This window comes from Crinia signifera, chromosome 4, assembly GCF_055691185.1.
Source record: "Crinia signifera chromosome 4, ASM5569118v1, whole genome shotgun sequence".
Classification (NCBI taxonomy): domain Eukaryota; kingdom Metazoa; phylum Chordata; class Amphibia; order Anura; family Myobatrachidae; genus Crinia; species Crinia signifera.
The window spans coordinates 222,126,048-222,148,870 of record NC_139220.1 but is presented as its reverse complement, the minus strand read 5'-3'; the positions used below and the strand labels follow the sequence as shown (position 1 = coordinate 222,148,870).

The 22,823-nt window shown below is 42.9% G+C and overlaps 1 protein-coding gene across 3 annotated transcripts in view; it reads left to right on the top strand.

Annotated features, from left to right (window-relative positions):
- MYZAP (myocardial zonula adherens protein) overlaps positions 1 to 22,823 on the top strand; it is a 164,118-nt gene that overhangs the window by 30,245 nt on the left and 111,050 nt on the right. For all 3 annotated transcript variants that reach the window (XM_083183827.1, XM_083183826.1, XM_083183828.1), the window contains exon 2: positions 19,076 to 19,165. In XM_083183827.1, coding sequence (XP_083039953.1) covers positions 19,076 to 19,165 — 90 coding nt within the window. The remainder of the gene's footprint in view (positions 1 to 19,075; positions 19,166 to 22,823) is intronic.

Sequence of the window (22,823 nt, the reverse complement as noted above, 5' to 3'; positions counted from 1 at the left end):
GAGGATGGCTTGTTTTCGGCAATCCTCGACGAAAACAAGCCATCCTCGCCATACAAACTCCCTCACCGGCAGCATTGAATACTGCCCTATATATTGAATCCAAGAGTTCTGATCCTGTGGAGGAAATTATGTGCTTTTGGTCAGCGATAGATGTGGCCAGGACAGTGCACACAGCATAAAAGTGCACCTCTAAATAAAACTTTATATCAAACTTGTTGTTTTTGTAAAACTCAAAAGAGATGTTTATGCCTGTTTTCCAGGTATGGTTTTAAAAATATTAGAAATCCTTTGTAATTCAAGTTTTGTGAACAGTTTCATATTCACAAATGAAAACATGTATCTCTAGAAAAAGAATGGTATGAATGACCATTGTAATTTGGAACATAATTGTATATTTGTTTTATAGTTTGGGATGGCAGTTCCCCTTTCAGAATATGAATCTTGTTCGACAGGAAATACATTCTCATGACCCTCTGAAAGTTCAAAACAATGACTACAATTATGTTTGTGCTGATTACAGGTTTAAAGGGTAACTCACAGCTACTAATATCATTCACACATATGTAAGAGCTCCCATAGCTTGAAAGAACTTGAAATAATCTACATTCTCTCTACATTTGCCCTGCAGTTATATGCAAACTTGTGTTCTCAGTTATAGGCCAGGTTCTGGATAAAATGCAGTAAGCTGACCTGTAAGTCTTCTATGTGCAATCAAAAGATAAACTGCTAGCACGGAAAACAATATCTGCAGCATGATATTTATTGGAAAGTTTCCATCTGTATTTCTGAATGTACTTTGCAACCTTAGTGGTAAATCCAATCAGGTGTAGAATTGCTAGAAAGTTTGTATAATGAAACTCACATATATTGTGGCATTGGAGGTTATTCTGATCGTAGCGGCCAAACGTGCGTACGTTCACTATTAACGTACGCTATCCGTACGCGGCCGTTGGGGTTAAGTCCACCCACAAATCAGCCGCATACGTACGGGCAGAAACAACGTCGAAGGGGAGTGGCGTACAATTGAGCGTACGCCAACGTACACGGACGGACCAGCCCTTAGACTCCGACAACTGGCGTACAACAGAGCGTACGCCACCGTTTACGGACGTCTCTCGTCCGTCTTCCCGCCGACTTCTTGCGGCTATCTGAGCGTACGCCAGCTTGTACGGACGGGTCCCTATTGTTTTCAATAGAAAACTCAGCTTATGTCACCGCTCGTGAGAGTGAGCGTACGTCCGTGCACGCTGGCATACCCTTCACATATATGGACCTGCAAATCTTGCCTTTCAACTACACTTCTGACAATTAATTAATTATTCGGTACTTGTTTCCTAGCACGGCCACACTGATTTACATCGGGGTGGTCGTGTCGGAAAAATCGGGTCGATCGCATCGCATGCGATTTGGTCGCATGCGATGCGATCGACGCGACCGACCGATTTTGGACCCGATTTTTTTTTTATGAAATGTAAATCGGGTCCCTGGGACCCGATTTTACATTGGATTCAATGTAAAATATTCCCAACCCCCCCCCCCCAATTTAACGGCGTACAACCCACCCCACGATAGACGCCAACCCGAAGCGTGGCGAGCGCAGCGGTGCGCGTCCCACGATAGACGCCAACCCGAAGCGTGGCGAGCGCAGCGGTGCGCGTCCTCCGACCTTTTCATTCCCCTACTATCCACGTCGGCGTGGAGTTGAGAATAGAATAGTGTGGCGAGCGCAGCGAGCCACCGAGCCCGAAGCGTGGCGAGCGCAGCGAGCCCCGCGAGGGGACGCGTATACCTGTGAAGTTATACGCGTCCCCTCGCGGGGCTCGCTGTGCTCGCCACGCTTCGGGCTCGGTGGCTCGCTGCGCTCTCCACACTATTCTATTCTCAACTCCACGCCGACGTGGATAGTAGGGGAATGAAAAGGTCGGAGGACGCGCACCGCCGCCACTCGCTGGCTCGCTGCGCTCGCCACGCTTCGGGTTGGCGTCTATCGTGGGGTGACGACGGGGACATCTGTAATGTGAAATGGGTCATATTGGCCCATTTCACATTTTTCACATTTTTTCACTATTTCAATGTTAAAAAATATTTTATCATTGAAGCCTATGGAAAAATCGGGGGCATCGCGTCGGGACCATTGTTAATGGTCCCGACTGACGTGATGCCCCCGATATTTTACCTTTCCCGACACGATTTCAATGTTAAAATATTTTTTAACATTGAAGTCTATGGGGAAATCGGGGGCATCGCGTCGGTCGCGTCGGGACCATTGTTAACGGTCCCGACCGACGCGATGCCCCCGATATTTTGTCCTAGCCGGCCAAATGGACCTGATTTCAAAGGAAATCGGGTCCATCGTATGGATCGTGTACCTTAACTTAAAGGTACACGATCCATACGATTGTGGCCGTGCTAGGAAACAAGTACCAATTATTCTAATTGTTATTCAATTATTGTTTTCTATTAACTCAATTGTCTACCTTAATAAAGACCCTAATAAAACAACATTTTAACCCTCATTACATGTATATTTGTTATGTTCTAATGTGGCATTTTAATCACTATCTATGTGTCCCCACATTGCTTTTACTTGTAAATAAATTTATGTTGGTGTTTGTGTGTATGTACTAAATTATGTCCCTAATTAGTTTGATCTGATTTTTTTAACATGTATACCTACCCATGATGTGATGTTTTCATCTAACAACAATAAAAAATCATGCCTTTTCACTATGTGTTATTTCACCCCAAAACACACACATTCACACATCATTCATTACCCCTCACCTCAAATTACCAATATAACTTACATGACACATCTGTATGTACCTGCCCTTACAAACCCTCTCACATATTTATGATTAAAAACACAGGCAACTTCTAACTTTCCAAAAACTTTTATTTAGAACAAACATAATAAGGGGGGGGGGGGATAAAAAAAAAATTACATGAGGGCCTCCAGACGTACAAAAAGGGGGAGGGGGTTGGGGTTGGGGAGGGGGTGGGGGTTGGGGAGGGGGAGGGGGTGGGGGTGTGGGTGGGGGTAGGGGTGTGGGTGGGGGTTGGGGAGGGGGTGGGGGTTGGGGAGGGGGAGGAAGTGGGGGTAGGGGTGTGGGTGGGGGTTGGGGAGGGGGTGGGGGTTGGGGAGTGGCTGGTGGAAGGGGATGTCGAAATTTGGTGGGCCCCAGCTGGACCCATTGTCTCCTCCTCTTCCTCCTCCTCCTCTTCCTCCTCCTCTTCCTCCTCCTCTTCCGGCTGCTCCTGGGCTGCCTGCTCCCGTGCTGCCTGCTCCCGGGCTTCTATGCGTGCCCTTGCCCGTGCTGAAATGTTCATGTTGATGGCATAGAAATCGAAGATTGGGTTTCATAAAAAAGGGGGAAAGAAAAATTCACATTAGTCATGCTCATAACCTTCCAAATTATCATTGATGTTATATTTCAGACATTTATCATGCAAACTAATTGATATGCTACACCCAAAAACTGAGCAACTACTTAAACCCCCCCTATACACCCCCTATACACCCCCTATACACCCCCTATACACCCCTATACACCCCCTATACACCCCATATACACCCCATATACACCCCCTATACACCCATATACACCCACATACTCAGGAACATATTTATAAAAAGTACAGAAATCATTTGCAAAAAAACGCAGACATACTAGTAATAAAAACTTACATCGGGCAATATGGCGGCGAAGTGTAGAAAGCAACACTGGCTGCCGCCGGCGCATGTCAGACCAGCGCCGCTCGACTTGGCCCAGGCTTCTGCGGACGCCGGTCCGGGTGTATATTAGGCGGCGGGCAGCATTATACGCCCGCCGCTTGTCCATGTTGGACACATATGGGCCCCTGGGCCCCAGGTGACGGTCCATGACCTCAACCAAGGCCAACAGCTCCTGTGTCGAAAACGCCCTAGCCCTGGTTGAAGTCATAGTGGCAATGGCGCAGTTAATAATTGCAGGTACATATATCACTTTTGGTGCTTTCTGATTGGTGTAAAAAATTGTTTGTTTAGTATTAACTTTATTAATCCTTCTTACATTAACAAACTGGATGCGAATAGAAACTTACGAGGACCGTTCCGATATACACACACCATAACCAACAGCATGCATTCAATGTATAGAGAGGAACTGTATATACAGTGTGCGTAAAAGAATACACGCAACCGTCTACTAATAAATACGCTGCTAAAAGGGGCACAATACACCGATTTCCATGGAGAGACGTACTGTATATACAGTGTGCGGAAAAGAATACACGCAACCGTCTACTAATAAATACGCTGCTAAAAGGGGCACAATGCAACATGTTGGTGTATGACAATTTCATACTCATTACATATGTAAGGAAAGCATTATAACGTGATGTTTTGAAATGTGACTCACAAAGCATACACGAACTCCAACAGATACCAGCTGACAACACTCATCATTGGAATGACAGGTGCACACATTTCACGATGTAGCACACAATGCTCCACAACCTGTGTATGTGCATATACAGGTGATTGATCAGGTGCGTTGAGACCTGCGTAATTTAAGCGGCAATTATCGGCGGGAAATATCGGCGTAAATGAGCAACTACATTGCGGGGAAAAATATACGCCCCCTTGTTCATGGCGGGAGATTAACATATAAATATTCAGTCAGATGCAGGCCAGAATTGCTGCAAACATGTCTAGCTCAGACGATTCCGCAGCTGAGGACGCTCTACAGAGAGCTACAGCAGAATCCCTGCTTGAAGCTTTGCAGAAGAGGGAACAGGAGCGGAGAAGGAGGGCTCAAGAGAGAAGTAGCCTGCAAGACCAAGCGGGCCCCTCACTAACAGGCCCTGTTCAACCTCCACCAGCTCCACAAGGGCCAAGCAACCAGCCAGAACAAGAGGTTGCATCTCTCCAAACAGGTGTGACCCAGCAGGTGCATGGTGAGAGAACTGGGGCCACCAGAAAACGAGCTGCAACATCTAGGGTGAGGACTGAGCAGGATACCACCACCAAAAAGAGAAACACTGCATTTGTAGAGGCAGAATTAAGAATTTTAGTGCCCAGGGCACGCGAATGGATAGAATTGGCAACCAGGAAGCCGAGTGCCAGTGCAAGGAGAAACCTTTGGGACAAGATCACAGAGGAAGTGAACCAGGTGTCACCAGTGGTCAGAGATTGGCTAGCGGTGAAGAAAAGGCAAGTGTGTTTGTCCCCCTGATAATGTCATATGTGTGTACATATGTTACATGTATGTTTTGAGAATAATAGAAAGGTGTGTTTGTAGATAGTGCTACACTTCAATGTCACATGTGAACACAACCATGTCTAATAACCCACATTGATATATGAAACATGCACCATTGGTGTGATGTGAGGTTATGGGCACAGTTCTGCTCATGTGAAGTATGTGAAGTATGTGATGGGACAAGAGAAAGTGTGTTTTTGAAAGAGTTGTTGTAACATGTTCCATATGATGCTACTGAAACAAGAATGACCAAACTGTGCACATGTAGCTGGTGAGAAACTACACATCCCAGTATGCCATCCCATAGTTAAATTACTCCATAATAACCACACTGTCAAGCTATGGTGGAATGTGTAGTTTCACAACAGGTGGAGGTGCATAATTTGGCCATGGATGATGTCATTTCTGCATAGTGATCTATGTATGTGCATTTAGTGGCCTAATGAATGAGATGAGACACTGAAATGCCTCCTAATGGAGACATTAATGTGTGTGTGGGACACATATGGCTAAAAAACATAAGATCACCCACACTAGGAAATGTCACGTAGCACAGTGGTGCACATATCTCATGGTGATATTTGTATTTTTAAACTTGTAGGTGGACAGACTTCAAAACGACACTGAAGAGGAAGATGACTGACCGGTACAACCACAGCATGTCCACCGGGAGAGGGCCTATGCCAGATAATTTGGAGTATACCCCCCTGGAGCAGGACGCCTTGGACGTCATTGATGTGGCTGAGGTCAGGGGGATATCCAATATGGATAGTGAGCTCCCGGCGGAGGTATTTGCTGCTGCTTTTGATGGTAAGTCAGAGTAATGCATTGTATTTTGAAAGATATTTTTTGTGCGTATGTGATGGTGACATTGTTTTCAATTATTATCCTAGAAGAAGCAGAAACCCAGGATGAACCGGCAGCATCTTCCTCTGCAGAGCCACAGGTGGAGCGAGTGGTCCAGCCTCCACCAAGACGACACCCCCAGCCACAGGAGACATGGGATGAGAGCGTGATGGTGATGCTGGAGAGGATCGAGCAGCAAGGGGTGGATGCTGCGATCCGTCAGCAGCAGGTTGGGGAATTTCTGGCGGATTGGAAGGCCACAAACAGGCAGCAGTGTGAGGCCTTCAACCGCATGAATGACACTCTGGCGGCTGGCATGCAAAGCATTGGCCAACACCTCAGCCGCCAGAATGAAATTCTTGCGGAGCTGCTGACCACCGCCAGGTCCCTAAGGGACAATCCCCCATCTGCTGGCCCACCCCAAGCTGCTCCCCAACCTTCCACCTCTGCTGACCCTCCTGTGTCCACTAGGGGAAGACGCCGCAAGCCATCTGAGCCAAAGGCCCCTGTCCCCAAGGCCCCATCTAAAAGGGGGAAAAAAGGGCCCAAATAATGAGACCTGGTTCACTTCCTCTGTGGTTGGACCCCAAATGTTTAAATTGCACTGGACATCCACTTCCTGAGTTGGCCATCGATCCATTTTCGTGCCATGGGCATTAAAGTTCTTATTTTGACCTCTACAAATGCAGGATAAATTTTTGGTGGTGTGTATCTTGCTTAGTATTCACCCTGGTTGTTGCAGTACGTATTCTGGTGTCCCCATTTCTTTCACCATTGCATTTGCAGGGTAACACATGTTTGGAGATATGCAACCTCTTGTTCTGGCTGTTTTTTTATTTTTGTGTCTATTTTCTTTGTTTATTTGATTTCTGACATTAAAGTGTCAAATAAGCTGTGATGCTGAACAGCAAATAAATTTATTTTACCAATTAAAACAAAATTGTTGTATGTGTAATTTCTTGTGTGAAACAAATACTACATTTATGTGTACTTACTGACCAGGGTATTTTTGAACATTTGTTGAAGTGTGGTAGAAGTTTCCCATGTGTAACCCTCTCCATGGCCATTCCCATGTTCCTATTCAACTTTTCCCTGCTAATTAGTTTGTGTCAGCACATGTGCAGAGCAACTTAATAGGTGAGAAAGCAGTTTGTGTGCAGGTGAGGTAGCTCCTACAGTAGTAGGTAAAAGCAGGTCCAGAACAATGCTTTCCTCATGGAGTGGGTGAGGCAGACAAACAAGGGTCAAAAGGTACATTTGTGTAGGAATGCATATGTGTCCTCCCTAAAAAAAGATGTGTGAATCGGCCAAACATGAGAAAATTGCTTGTGAACAAACATGTATAACTTTTTAAATATATATGATTTTACAGTGTCATAAGCAGATGTAGGAATCCTTTGTTAGAGAGATGTGAGTGCAATAATGTGATTGGTGGCATCTTACATCCAGAGTGTAGTAAAATCCAATTCATAGCAGATCAGATAGTGGTACAGTTCTGTATTTTGGGTACTATACAAAGATTGTGTGCAAAATAGTGGGCATGGGCTTAAAACATTGCTGAAACATCCTTTGTAGGTGTTAGATGTGGTTTATGTTATTGTATCATAAATACAAAACCTATGTTTGTATTAGAGTGAACACGTTGACACCTGTCGACTTGTGTAGATTGAGTGTGCTACTGTGTAAAGTCTATAAAAGCACGTAGTGAATGTGTCTAACTGTTTAACAAATACCTACCTTAGCATATATAAGCAGGTCTTAAAAAGATTCTTACCTTAAATTAAACAAACCTTTAAATGTCGAGAAGTATAGAAAGATAAGCTTCCAATGTGTTTGAGTGCTGTGTGTGGCTTGCAGGTAGTGAAATCATGGTTTGGACTTAATAGACTGCAGCATTGCTTATTACATTCAGGTGTATGTGTTTGAGTAGTAATCAGCGTTAATTAGCAAACCCAGGCGCAAGCTGGCATGCGGTATCTGTAGGGGTGGTCTGAGCTGGCGGTTGGCGGCCGCCTGTTTTGTGTCCGAAATGAACGGTGCTTTAGGCGATCGTGCGGTAGTAGCACCGCTCATTTTTTGTGCACACCCCCGTGTACGCCCATATTTACGCCCATTTTCCCTCATTATTTCGGCCGCTCCCCTCAACACGCCCCTATGCCGCCCCCAATGCCCGTACTCTCGCGTACAGGTTTTTTGTCACGGAGAGACCCGTCCGTAAGCGTTGTTGAGTGTTCGCGCCTGCGCATTAGCGAATGTACGCATGCGCAGATCATGAAAAACCCCGGAACGTACGCGTACGGCCCGGCCGCACCAACCAGAATAAGGCCCAATGTGTGCCCCAGAGAAATGCCAATTTTGCGGTAGTTGAAGTGAGGCTGTCTATCTTGTCTATTAGAAACGACTAGGGAAAAGTGTATTAAGAAGGGGCGTAACCATCCTGGAACCAAAAACATTGCCAACTGAGGTAGCAGGACCATATAGTTTGCTGTTAGTGGCCATAAGAAAGTATCAAAGGTTGATCATTGCACTTTTCTATCATTTTGTGGTACAAATGTATATAAAGTGATTTTTTTCCGTGTTTTAATACCATTGATTAAAATGTTGGAATCAACATTTTAAACAATGTTGATTCCAACATGTTCAAGTAAAAAAAAAAAAAATGCACTCTCATACCTGTCATATACCTATAAGAAAATCACCAGAAAACTGACATGTCTTAATTGGCCAAGTTATGCTATTTAAAACCCTCCAAGCGCATAGTTATTCATTGGGAGGGGAACACCAGAGACTCTGCACTGTGTCTTGACATTTTTACCATGAAGTAAACAATTTCCTTATATTTTTACTTATTCTGGTTGGGTGCACAAAAAAGTGCATTTCCCCCCTAAAAGCAATGTGAGTTTGGCATAAAAAATTTGCTCCTAATTAGATTGACACCCCCCCCCCCCCCAAAAAAAAAAAATAAGGTGTCATTTTGGTATAGACCAAATTCCTCTGTCTTGTTAGACATTGAACAACAACAACAACAACAAGTGATTTTCTATGCTACAAAAGTACAGCCTATTCAAAAGAGGAAACAGAATTACATTTATTTAAAGAGTGGCAGCATATATATATATATATATATATATATATATATATATATACATGCAAACACATACATAGTGACTTCTTATATGGCACTCAGTATGAACATTTATCCATCAACCATGGTGCCTTCCTGTCATAGCATATAGAAACCTTATCCTCCATCCACATATGAAGAGATAGACAAATAAGGCGGCACTCCTTAGAATTTTCAGATATAGCAAATTGTATTAATAGTGCATCAGAAATTTCTTACGCCATAGTAATTTGTCGACGTTCAAGGCCCAACAGCCTATTCTTCAGAATGTATGGCTAAAGTGCAGATGTGTACAATGCAGATATGCAAAGTGACATCCTGATGATGGGGTATCAGACCCCAAAACGTTGATACACCTGTCGGTTCACTAAAAGTTTTTTCAAAAGTCTGTTTAAGTGGCAGTTTCATTCTTCCACATAGGAAGGCACCGGAGCAAGGTCGTGATTTATGCAGTGCCGGGGATTTGTCTCACTATATATATATCTATATATAGATATATATAGATATATATAGTGTGTGTGTCATGTCAAAATAAAGTCCTGATAAATTGTGACATTGACGTACATTTTATTCACATCAATTTTAATAGTTGACAAACTCGTTTGTTGCGGCCTTGAGTAGAGCACATTCCTGAGTATGCATTTTATTTATTTAAACATACCTTACCAGACCTGTTGTAATCTGTATTAATCATCTGTGGCATGCTACTCTTGGAACTGAATTCACTCCCTGGAATGTCACCGTTACATAATATTTGTGGCAGGCACATTTTTTCTTTTGATAAATATTGTCTTCGGCTATTTCCAAGCTGTTTGCAAAGATTTTTTTCAAGTTATCACCAGTGAAATTGACATTAGCATTATAGTCTAACACAGGGGTCCTCAAACTATTTTTCTCTAGGACCCCATTAGACAATAAAAATAATTTCTGGACTCCAGCAAATTACTGCAGAAGGTCATCACATCACATGTGTAGTCATCAGACAGCACATGGAAAATACAAGCACAAGGCAAGTGGAGCAGCGCTATTATAAAAAAAACAATAATACCAGATGATTGGAGTTTATATGTTATCCTTTACTGATATAAATTTAAACCTGATGACACAATAATAAAATACAATACAATAAAAAATTAATGAAAAGAAAATTGTGTAAAAACACAACAAGTTCCAGACCACTGTGGAGGGTATTTTAGTGTGGAAAGAATGTGGGGGGGTTACCACTTGAATATTCAGGGTAAGTGCACATTACTGGATCCTTCTTTCTGATGGTATAAATATTATGTCCTCGCAATTGGTGCGGTGCAGGCAGCAACCGCTGGAGGATGATAGAGGCTTCCGCTCACCAGATGATAGGTCCTCTTATTGGGGTGAATGGTAATAATAGAAATCACCTTGGAGCAGTGTCCACCAATGAGATGACAATGAGTTGGTAATAGAAAGGCTTCCAAGCAAGGTTCTCAACCCACTGGGTCAGGCGACAGATGGTGTTTGGTCACCTGGGAGTACTATGCTCGGTGTCCGCCAATAATGGAGAATTGAGGATCCTGGTAGTGGTAACGGGAACACTGATCCACAACAGTGAATGGTCCACAAGTGGTGTCCTTGGTCTGGAGGCACATACCTGACAGCATTGTGGAGGCACAAAATGATGTAAGGAGTCTGAAGTAACAGACAATTCAACAGATCTTTAAGACTCTTTGAATCACTGATTGAGATTAGAAAAGTCATCAGCCTGATGGTGAGCAACATGGAGTTGCGACCCCGTGCCGAGAAGGTCAGGACCCACTTTGGGGTCAGGACCCACAGTTTGAGAACCGCTGGTCTAACATTAGGATTGTATTGTAAGAATTGTGGTTATATGAGATGCTAATCATTAATACCCAGTTCCAAAATAAGGTGAATATACTTGTTTGTTAACATTTATATTTGCTTCAGTATTTACTATGTGGACTGTGTTGGTAAGTATCCGTCTATAGCACTATAATGTTCCTTCATATCGGTAGAATATATGTAATAGAAGAGAGCATAATACAGTATGTAACTATACAAAGTTTTTGTTTACATACAGTAATGTGATTCTTTGTGCAATACTTTCACACAGAAGTCTTCCCCAACGGTCATTCACTGTATTGAATAAAATGTATTGATTTTACTGTACAATCAGTCCAATTTTTTATTTTAGTTTTATATTTGATTTTACTTATTCAGCGCTGCTTTCTTTCTCTTTTTCCCTTGGTATTGTACAGTTCAGGCCTGACTAGCCTGACAATTTTTAGCAGCTGCTAGTGATCAAGCTCAAGTCACAGTGCCACCTTCCTCGCCTCCCTTGTGGGGAACACCCAATTTTATTATATAGGTTGGCTGGTAGAGTAGGAGGGATACACCTTGGACTTGCTAGATGGATATCAGTTTTGCAATGTTGGACTTTGACGACTTGCCATATTCAACTGTGCAGGAAATATCCTATTACATTGTGTGAGGTCTATAGATAATGAAAACAAAATATAAGAATACAATGGTCAGCCATATGTAGTACAGTTAAAGCATGACTTATGAATGATGCACCAAATGTGGTGTTCTGAGTTGCTGTTTTATTTTTAATGGCTATTCAGCCCATATTTTTCTTATGTTTGAATGTAATTGAAACTTTTTATCCCCCCCAGTTGATGAATGTTAATGTAATCACAAATTGCCATGATGATGATTAACTTTATGTATAAGGCACCACAAGATGTACGCTGCAGCATACAACTGTACACATATAAAACATTTAGCAGTAGTGTAGTTAAGTTACAATACACAACTAGTATGCCATAGCATAATAAAATAGCATAAAAAACAAATATTAATATTATAACCACCAACTGGGCAGGGCAGATAACTGTGGTATGGGAAGGGCAAGCATTGTGGGAAATTAGTTCAGTACTCAGTGATCCTATGCCCAGAGTTAAAGGGAGCCAATGGAGGGTGGAGGACCGGGAAGACTATTTTTTTGTATGTATATATATATATAAGTCCAGGTGTACCAGACGGTACACGGGCGGCACTCAATGGATTTTCGCAAAAAGCAATAAGAAACTGCAGACCACTCCACAGTTAAGGTGCGACGTTTCGATAATTTAATATCGTTTTCAAGGTCTGGTACACCTGGACTTATACCTGGACTTATACATTTCGTGTGGATGGCACCCTGGTTGTTGTGTACATGGTAGAGTCGAGTGCCGGACCCCTGTTTTTCATTATATATATATATATATATATTTATATATATATGAAATATTTCCTCCACTGAAACGACATCTGCACACCAAAAAGTTCAAGCGATTTTAAGAATATACTTGTAAGTCCATTATAGACAAATCTTAAAACACATGGCAACACATTGCAATTAGGAAAAAATAGCTGTGGGTCACTTAACCATGACGGGCCATCACCATAGTGCCCGTGGAACTCCACGCTGGTCCCATAACCAATCTGCTCGACAGCCTGTTTCGGTGGGTAACCACCTTTTTCAAGAGCACAAACATAACTGAGCAGTCACCATATAAATAGGATAAATAGGGCTCAGAGGTCCGCCAAAATCAGAGCAATATATCTCACCTGTGGTCACCGCTCCATGGACTTTAACCTCTATACACCTTTTCTCCATGTCCATGCAGTGGAACGCACACCGCGGCGAGTGACACACACGCACTTCTGCTTCCTGTGTGCTTCTCATAATGTGTCTCCGACTGCCGTTTACAGCACGGTACAACCCTTTACATTTAGGACAGAGAGCCCCAGAGCGAGGACCACATCAAGTAGCCCACCCACTGTGCTCAATCTGTTCCAACAACGTATTAACAGTGATCGGTATTTGGAACGCAAGGCAACTAGCCGTGGAACACACAGCCATCTTGCCCTCATCAACCAAAAACCATCCTCACTGTGAGTCACGTGGTGTCCGGCTTAACAGCGTCTGTACATTTATTGGCCACATTGGCACACAATGCAGGGAATAAATAAACTAATTCAACACATAGGTTATGCGGTCCACTCCACATGGTAGAGAACAACTATCGCATCTGATATGACAGACCTCCGGTCCATGACTTTGAACAATTATAGTGAAAAACCAGCCACCACCAGACTGATATTAAAAAAAAATAACCAATGACAAAAGAAGTTATTATATATATAAACTGACATCCGCTATAGCGCAATATCAAGCAAGCGACAAAGGTATAGTATCGAACAGGGATGGTCCATTAAGACGAAAAAAATGACAATATTTACAATATATACAAGATGAGAAGAGGTACCCATGCAAGTACTCCCACTAGAGAAATATATTTAGATTGAGTTCCTCATTCAGGCCATAGGGATTAAGTGAATTTAGATCATATATAAATTCACTCTCCTTGCGTAGAAGGGTCAGGTGACGGTCACCACCCCTTTTCGGGTTCTTTACATGATATAATGGCATGAATTTAAAATCCTTCATGGTATGCCCGGCATCATAGAAATGTCTAGCGACAGGTGGTGTAGTCTGATTCCGAACTGTCATAGCTTTCTTGATTGAAGATCGGTGCATGCCGATCCTCTCTTTAAGCATTCTAATCATTTTACCAACGTACAAGTACGGGCAAGGGCAAACTATAACATATACGATATATTTGCTCTCGCAGGTCATACGATGCTGCAATTTATATTTGTACCTCGTCGTTGGATGCTTAAAGCTTTCCCCCATGATCAGATGTTGGCAATTTACACACCCACTACATTTGTAGGCTCCGTTCTTCGTACTCAACCAATTGATGTTATCAGGAGTATAACTGCTGTCCGAGTAAGTGATTTCATCCTTCAAGATTCTACTCCGCTTGTATGCGAAGAGAGGATTCTCTTGACAAAACTGACCCATGACTGGATCAGTCTGCAATATGTGCCAGTGTTTCAAGACTACTTCTCTTAATTTGGGAGGCGCAATAGAAAAGGTGGTGGGTAAGATCATCCGACTAGCGGTCTTATCTCTCTTCTCCTTCTCCAAAAGGGTCATTCTGTCCAGTTGAAGGCACCTTTGAATCGATTGTTCCACCTCTTCTTGGTTATAGCCCCTTTGTAGGAACTCGTTCCCCATTTTTCTGAGCTCTTGGGGTAATTTGCCAGTATCAGAAGTGATCCTCACAACTCTTAACAACTGAGAATATGGTAATCCGCGTTTAAGTGGTAGCGGATGAAAGCTCTAAACTCGTGTATATATATATATATATATATAAAAAATCTTATTGTAGAAGTCTCTGGTCCGTGTATGTTGCATGAGGTTGGTTGTGAAATATTTCAGCACCTACTAGGTCAGGGCTGGGCAACACCGGCCCTCCAGATGTTGATGAACTACACATCCCAGCATGCCTTGCATCAGTTTCAGCATGGCCACATAGCAAAATTAATTAATGTAGTTCATTAACATCTGGAGGGCCGGTTTTGCCCAGCCCTGTACTAGGTGAATGACCCAGAGCTAAGATTCCCATACACTGTATGTCTCTCTATATAACAGATTCCCCCCCTACATTGTCCATATGCCGTACACTAAAGTAACCAGTTATCCTTTACCATATGTTTACCCCATCCTAAAGAATTTAAATAATAATATTAAAATTGAGGAATATTTATAAAGTACACATTTCTATATAATTTACCTTTCAACAAATTATCGTATAAACTTTATTAAACTGGATCTGGTGAAATTGGTTTTCAATTAGATGTGCCCTTATATATCACACTAAACAGCCCCTCGTGGCATGGGTTATGGTAATCGACTATGTCTAGGTCGACATTCATTAGGTCGACACCCTATGGTCGACAGTCAGTAGGTCAACAGGTTCTAAAGGTCGACAGAAGCGTTATGTTGACAATGGGAATGTCGACAGTCAAAATGTCGACGTGTTGTTGTTTTGTCCCGAATGTCAACACAGTCGACATGGACACTACAAAAGTGCACTGCTACGCTCGCCATGCTTTGGGTATGGTGCCTCGCTACTCCTGGCACACTGTTTTTTTTCTCCCACCATGCAGTAGTGTATGTTAGGGCATGACGTACCACTTGCCGGCACATGTCGGACCAAAAAATGTGAAAAACTTGTGTCATCCTTTTGACTGTCGACCATCCCATTGTTGAACTAAAGCTTGTGTCAACCTTTAGTCCTGTCATCCATGAGTATGTCGACCATTCAGTGGTGTCGACCTACTGACTGTCAACAATAGGGTGTCAACCTAATGACCTAGGGTCCGGAAACCCTGGCAGGCCATGTCCCATAAGAATGTTCTAGCTGAAAATTCATCTTATTCTCAATGCAACAAGGATGCACGGAAGACTGTGTGTAATATATGATACTTGTATGTCTTCGAGCAACCGAGTCTGTTCGAGCAACCGAGCTGTGCCTGACCTGCCTGCTTGCTCTGATGTACTGAGCAGAGATGGATGACGACACATATAAATAAACGTACTACTACTACTACTACATCTGCACATTCACATTTTGGGAGGCAAAAATGTGAGATTACCTTATTCATTCTGATGCTTTTTCTCCAGTAAATATGTAAAAACAAAGGTATTGTAATGTGCTTATATCCTCAAGGCAGAATAACAATTGCAAATGATTTTCCTATCAAGTGAGAACATTTATAAAAACATTATGTACTAATTATTTAAAATTGCTGCATGAACTTAACTAAAGAGCAATCAAAAGAACATTATTTCAGCTCTGAGACATGTGACTTGGGAATTTGCTAGCGACATGCAAAACCTGGGATTTACATTTATGTGTGAAAGGGGTATAAGTGGTGAATTCTGGTTAGATCATCAGGGCAATTGTGCATGTAGGTTCCCCATTGAGCGCTGACACCATCTACCTACAGCAGTCTGCAGCATCAGCAAGGTCGAGTGACAGACCTACTAAGGTATCGCAGGCACAGGTGGCACTGCGGGAGGTACGGGACACCAGCCCCCCGCACCAATTTACTGCGTATTAACTATTTCATTCCTGCACCAGAACTGTGACTTGGCTGCAGGAAAGCCCTCTTCCCTCCCACCCATCCACCCCCCACCCCACCCCATTGTTTTTGCACCGTTTAAATACAGTTGGAAGATTGGCATTGTGACCAATAAAGAGCACCACCTACTGCTTAAATTACCTGTCCATCTCGATTGATATATGGTTTATTAAGCTCGGTGAAGTGATAAATTGTCTGGTTTTTATCACCAGCCAATCAGCTCCTACCTGTCATTTTTCAAACCAAGCGTGTAACTTCACAGGTTGGAGCTGATTGGCCGGTGATAAAAACCAGACAATTTATCACTTCACCGAGCTTAATAAATCTGCCCCATTGTTTGCACTTCACAAATTACTCTATATACATACATTTAAAGACCCCAGACTGTGTCGCACTACCTGGGTTTTGCATTAAGGACAGAATTGCACAAAAATAGAAGGTGACCGTTTAGCTATAAATATATCTACCACTTGATTTAGAGTCTGGACAACTCAGCTGAGCAGCCCCTTCGCACAGACAGGTACTAGAGCGCAGGTTCTTATTCTCCCATCTAGGCAAAACCTGTGGGGAACACCCAGCATTGTATGGGCTTCCACATGAAAACTCTGCCCCATGTTCGTCCAGGCGCTTGTCCTTAAAAGTATTTTATTTGCGAACGGGTGGAACAATCATTCAATGGTAGCGACCATCAAATAATTTTTTCCCCGTACACTCACATGTGTGTGTGAGCGTACACATCTATCCATATGCAAATGCAGCCATTCGCTCTGGGAAGGGAGGGGCGTGAGTTTGCAGTGTCTAACCGCGTGGTATGCAGTGAATGTACGCTGCTTACCGAGTCAACGTGATTCACCCCCATAATATCTTGCTGACGATGAATACAATACTAATTTTGTTACTCATTGTATTTATATTTATATAACCACATGTTAAAGCTTCAATAAAGACATTTTATAAAAAAATATATGTATTTATGGGGCTGAGTAATTGTCACCCCATTCGTTCAGCGGGTCCACAGAACTGCATCTGTATTACACCAAATTTTACTGCACTTTTACAGTTAAAAGTGCCCCAGTGTCAATGAGACTCTGTGAGTTGTGCAGTAACTGCATAAGCGCATGCTGCAGCCTTGCATTACTCTGCCTGCGAGGGCTCCGTAAGCCATCGTGGGCTATAAGGATGCTATGAGAAGTGTAAAATGAGGATACACCACAGCACACTGAGACCCTGGAGCACATGAATTGCTTGATCTACTGTACCGATACGTTATTTTGCTTAATGATCTAGCTCCTGTTTCCCTTATTGCCTTACATATTGGTTCAGTAGATCGTTTACAAGCCATGCCAAGATAAACAGAGCTATATTTGCCAAGGATATTGTACTATGCTATATTGATGCCAAATGCTAAATATTTATCGGATGTGCTGATGAGCAGGAATCCATTCCCTACTGCTTGGTCCAACTGATTGGCTGATGATGCTGTTACCGCTGTGCCATGAACTCTGACAGGCAGTCATGGATCAGCACAGGACAGGAATGCAGCCTGCTTTCACATAGTGTTGATAGCTGTATGGCCTGAAACAGAGATGAGGATGAAGCAGAGAAGCGCCGGTTGCTAACAATTTTCTCAATCACTTTATCCACATTTCTGTATTTTAGTTTAAAGCTCAATTTAATATTGGGAAGGGGGCATATTTTCATCTGTTGACGTGGTTGTACTGTTGACATGAGGAAAGTCGACACCGACCAAACCAACATTCACTGGTGCCAGTGATACATCAACATGATTAGGAGGCAATGAGTCCCGTGATGAGGGCAGCAGCGCTGCCGGAATCCCTGGAAAGATGGCCACCGCGCCATGGTGAGCTACATTGGGTTCAGTGGTAGTGGTCTGATGACTTTTGGCAGATCATGCTGTGCTTCTTTTGGTGTATATATATATATATATGCTGAAATTATAACTAAATCCAAGGTATAGTGTTGCCGATTTAGTTATAATGTTGACACTACAATGCAAATTTTTGTTCCTTTTCTTTTTGCACGCTTTGCCCAAAACCTCCACCATAATGTAAATATATATTTTTTTAATCTTTCATTTGTATTGTGCTACTCTTGAAGTAGGATGACAAAGTAACTGTGCCTCACTGGGGACCGGGAATGTACGGGAGGTGTAAGCTCATCCCTATAAGGATGTGGCCATGTCCTGCACGGTGGGCAGCTTCTTTCCCATATTGCTAAATTTGGTTGAATGGGTCTTTTTTACTGCATAGCTTTTCTTCCCTGTGATGTGAAGTGTTCCTGTCGATTTCTACTTTATAAGAAGAAAGGTACAAGTGAATTAACAGGAAAATATGGCGAATCAATTGAATAGCCCTGATGACGCTGCATAACAACTTGCCCTTGCTGACCATTGTGGCTGCATTTCTGGCGTGCACGCATGCACAGATTATAGAAAATCATATGTGGCAAACACTGTAACCCAGCATTTCGTATGCGGATACAACTGCAGTCACACACACAATATAGACATGATGACAGTTATCATGGAGGCTCTGGCATTTATATCACACAGGCCCACCTTGGTGTCAAAAGTGAAGGATGTAGTGGTAGATAAAAAAAGATTTTAGATATTGATGTTCTTATGCTTCTATTGTTTTGGTATACATTCATGTATAAATCTCATTGATCATGCACGTGAACCCTTGATGTCAAAGTATTTACAAACACACTCATTAGCAATATTTGTCATAAACAACTTCAGTTTTACCCATGATGATGTACAGTATGGTGTGATAATGTATGTATTTTCTTTTATATCCATGATTTACAGGGTAACATTTGCCGTTTGCGACTCACTTTGCCTGCAGACCGGGCCTCACGTCCAGAGCAGAAAGACATCAAGAATGAAAAAACAATTAATGTAAGTGAATAAATGAAATAACTCACTGTTGAGTGTTACATAGAAACATAGAATTTGCCTGCAGATAAGAACCATTTGGCCCATCTAGTCTGCCCATTTAGGGTGCGGTAATTAGCGATAAGGGTTAAAGTTAATTAGGGTTTTGTTTAGGGTATTAGTGTTAAAGTATTAGGGATAGGGTCATGGTTTGGAGTAAGGGTTTGGGTGTTAATGTTAGTGTAGTAGGATTAATTGCAAAGATATTAGTGTCAGTGGTGGTTTTTACCTATGGACTGCAGGGCTGCAGCATCCCTCCCCCCCCCCCCCCCCCCCCCCAGGTAAAATCCGCCACTGTTGTGAAGCCAGATGCAGTCTGTGAGGCTGCACTGGCTTCACTATGACTGGCAGTGACTTCCCATTGGAAGTCCAACCTTCCAGTTGCCAAGATAGTCCCATTGGGAGGTGTTCCTATATTGGTACTGCGCACACACACTGGTCCCGGTGCCTGTCATTTGTATAGAACAGGAGCCGTGACCATGATTACTTCTATGGGCTGTTGACGAAGCAGCCCATAGAAGCTGGCTGCATGCGCAGTACAGAGAATTGTACTGCGCATGTGCCAGTCCCGGCGCCTGTCATCAGAGCACAGGCGCCGGGAACTCTCTCTTCAGGGACCGGCGGTGGCGATGGGGGGAAGATGGTGCCTGCATCGCGGTCAGAGGCAGCCCCCCTCCCCATAACAGGTACGGGCCACCACTGATTAGTGTTTAAAATGAAAGGTGAGTGGTAGTGAATTGATGATAGAGTGTTAGTGTTTGGGATAATAATTGTTTTATTTATATAGTGCACTTTCATGAATAGGATTCAAAGTGCTTCAGGGTAAGGGTGTAGGTATTAGTGTTAGGGTATAATAAGGATCCTCACAAACAAGTACTCTTAATTTGTGGTTTAAGAAGCTAAACAACAAGGTGAAACTCAGCAACAAAATATAGTGCTAAAACATAAAACATGCTGTTTGGGCTTGCTCTGATTACACAGCTCTTCAATGTGTGTCAGCATATAAAATAATTACAACCTTTAAACACATTTGTTTGTTACTTTGTCAGTTCTATTATTGAAACCAACATTTGTATATAAAATAGATTCATATATGTATTGCTGTTTCTACAAATAATATAATTTATAAAATGCAAATAGGGAAACCAATTACCATATATACTCGAGTATAAGCCTACTTTTTCAGAACATTTTTTATGCTGAAAAGGCCCCCCTCGGCTTATACTCGAGTGAGGGTCCCACTTGAGTCAATAAGTTTTCCCAGTTTTTTGTTGTAAAATTAGGTGCCTCGGCTTATATTCGGGTTGACTTATACACGAGTATATACGGTAATAAACCCTGACAAATTTCTTTAAAAATACTCTATATGGTTATTTTTTTTATTACATAACTTTATTAAAACAATTTTCAAGTTTAAAATCTTCTGCTTTGCTTCTGCTATGATCAAATGACCTCCCTGGTAGTGTGTGACTGAATGTTCTCAGTTATAATGATAACCTTTGTCCTCCCTTTTTGGTTCAGATAAAATTTTATGTTAGTATTTCACTTTTTGTTTTACATATCCGCTTTTTTTTCACACCCATATTTATATTTGTAGACATACCAGTTGGCATTACTAGAGCTTATATATATGTTTTGCTTGTATGATATAAGAAATAGTCTCTAAATATTATTTGTTTTTAATATTATTGGATTGGCATTGTGTAACATAGAAGTTTATTGTGTGAAAGAGGCTGCATACAAATAGCTCTTTGTTTCATTTTTGGCACAATGCTAAATGTTTGTTTTCCTACACCGTTTTCTTCCTGTAAAATTGTTGCGTGGCCTTGCAGTGTTGGTTGTGATTACTATATTACTGGCATTTATTATGTTGATACATTATTATAAAGAGAATAGGACAAGCACAGATTTCCCTGTAGATTTCATTAGGTAGAGCATAGCAGTTTATGAAATTAGCAGAACATACTATAGAAATAGCATGCAACATATATAATACCTAAACTGCCTATGTAATATGTGATACAACGTATAACTGTAATGCATATGTGCTTAATACATTTTCATAGCGCCTTTGCCACTGAGATAGAAGAGACTGAACTGATGTCAGAGTGCAGTGGTTGTTCCAGGTGCAAAATTATAATCTGGGCCCCCCTTCTTCACTCCAACCCAAATTCACAATATGCCACCCAGCAGTGGGCCCCTTAGTCCACAGGGGCCCCAGTGCAGGGCCGCCGACAGGTGGGGTGCTGTGGGTACAGCTGTCCCGGGCCCCAGCCTCTGTAAGGGCCCAGGCAGTTTATTTTGCCCACAGCAACCCTCCCCTGTGTGCTGCCTGAGCTGTGTTTGGTCCTCAGCAGGTCCCGAAGCACACGCTTCTTCAATGCAGGATGCCGGCAGCCAATTTAAAAGCTGCTCCGGCTTTTGAGCCAATCAGAGCTTGTGTACTGTTAGCCAATCAGATCGGCTGCCGGTACACAAGCTCTAATGGACTCACCAGCCGGTGCTGCTTTTTAATTGGCTGCTGGCATCTTGCGCTGAGTCGGGCAGTAAGTGGAGGGGGCTTGGGCAACTCCACGGTGCCCAGCATGGCTGCTACTGTCCCGGATATCTGTCCCCGGCCTCAAAATTCCTCATGGCAGCCCTGCCCCAGTGCAAGGCACCTGCTGCACCAATAGTTCCTCTGTCTGAGTGATAATCAGTAACCCACGCTGTATATTTTGCGCCATCTGAACTGCAGTAGAGGTATTTTGTGTCACTCACTACTATTGATTACAGACCCTTATCAACATATTTAAATCAAGAAATAAAAACGCTCAAAGAAATGCAGCATAAATTATGTATCAGAAAAGTGAAAGATCTGGATCTTTCCAGGATGGAAACTGATTTGGCCATGGAATGATGTGAAAGGAAAATACACAATAGTTATATTACCCCAACAGCTGTCATTTCCTGAAAGCAGTAGTGCTCCAGCCATGCTGCACAGAGAAGCAGGTTATTCTTGGCAGCAGGTCAGATTATTTACGTGTTCGGTGCACTGCATGTCACAAAGTGCTGTGATATTCTATTATTGCACGGTGCTCCCAAGCTAGAAAACTCCTAAAGTATAACCGTAGTGGTATAGAGAATGTGTTTTAAAAGGATATGCCCTTATTTCATTTTCTGTTTGTTTACCACTGAATGTGCTGCATCCATACCTCCCAACAGTCCCGATTTTATCGGGACAGTCCCGATTGTCAGGGCCTGTCCGGCTGTCCCACCCGCGGGCGGCTGTGTACCGCGGTGTGGGGGGGCTGTTGGGAGTCCCCCCTGTCAGCTGCTAAGCAGCGGGGAATAAACGCTGTGCGCATGCGCACAGCGTCTATTCCCGCAGCCAGGGGGCTGGGGGCATGGCTAGAGGCTCACAGAGCCTCTGGGTCATGCCCCCATAGTGTCAAAATGGGGGCGTGGCCTTGCGGAAGAGCCGCAAGTATAGGCCGCGCCCCCCGAAAATTTTGCCGCGCAGCAGCAGCGTCCCGCCTTCTGAACTGCCGAGGTTGGGAGGTATGGCTGCATCTTAAAAGTATATTGGGGCAGATGTATTAAGCCTTAACAAGAGATAAATGCAAGTGTGATAAGGAGAGAT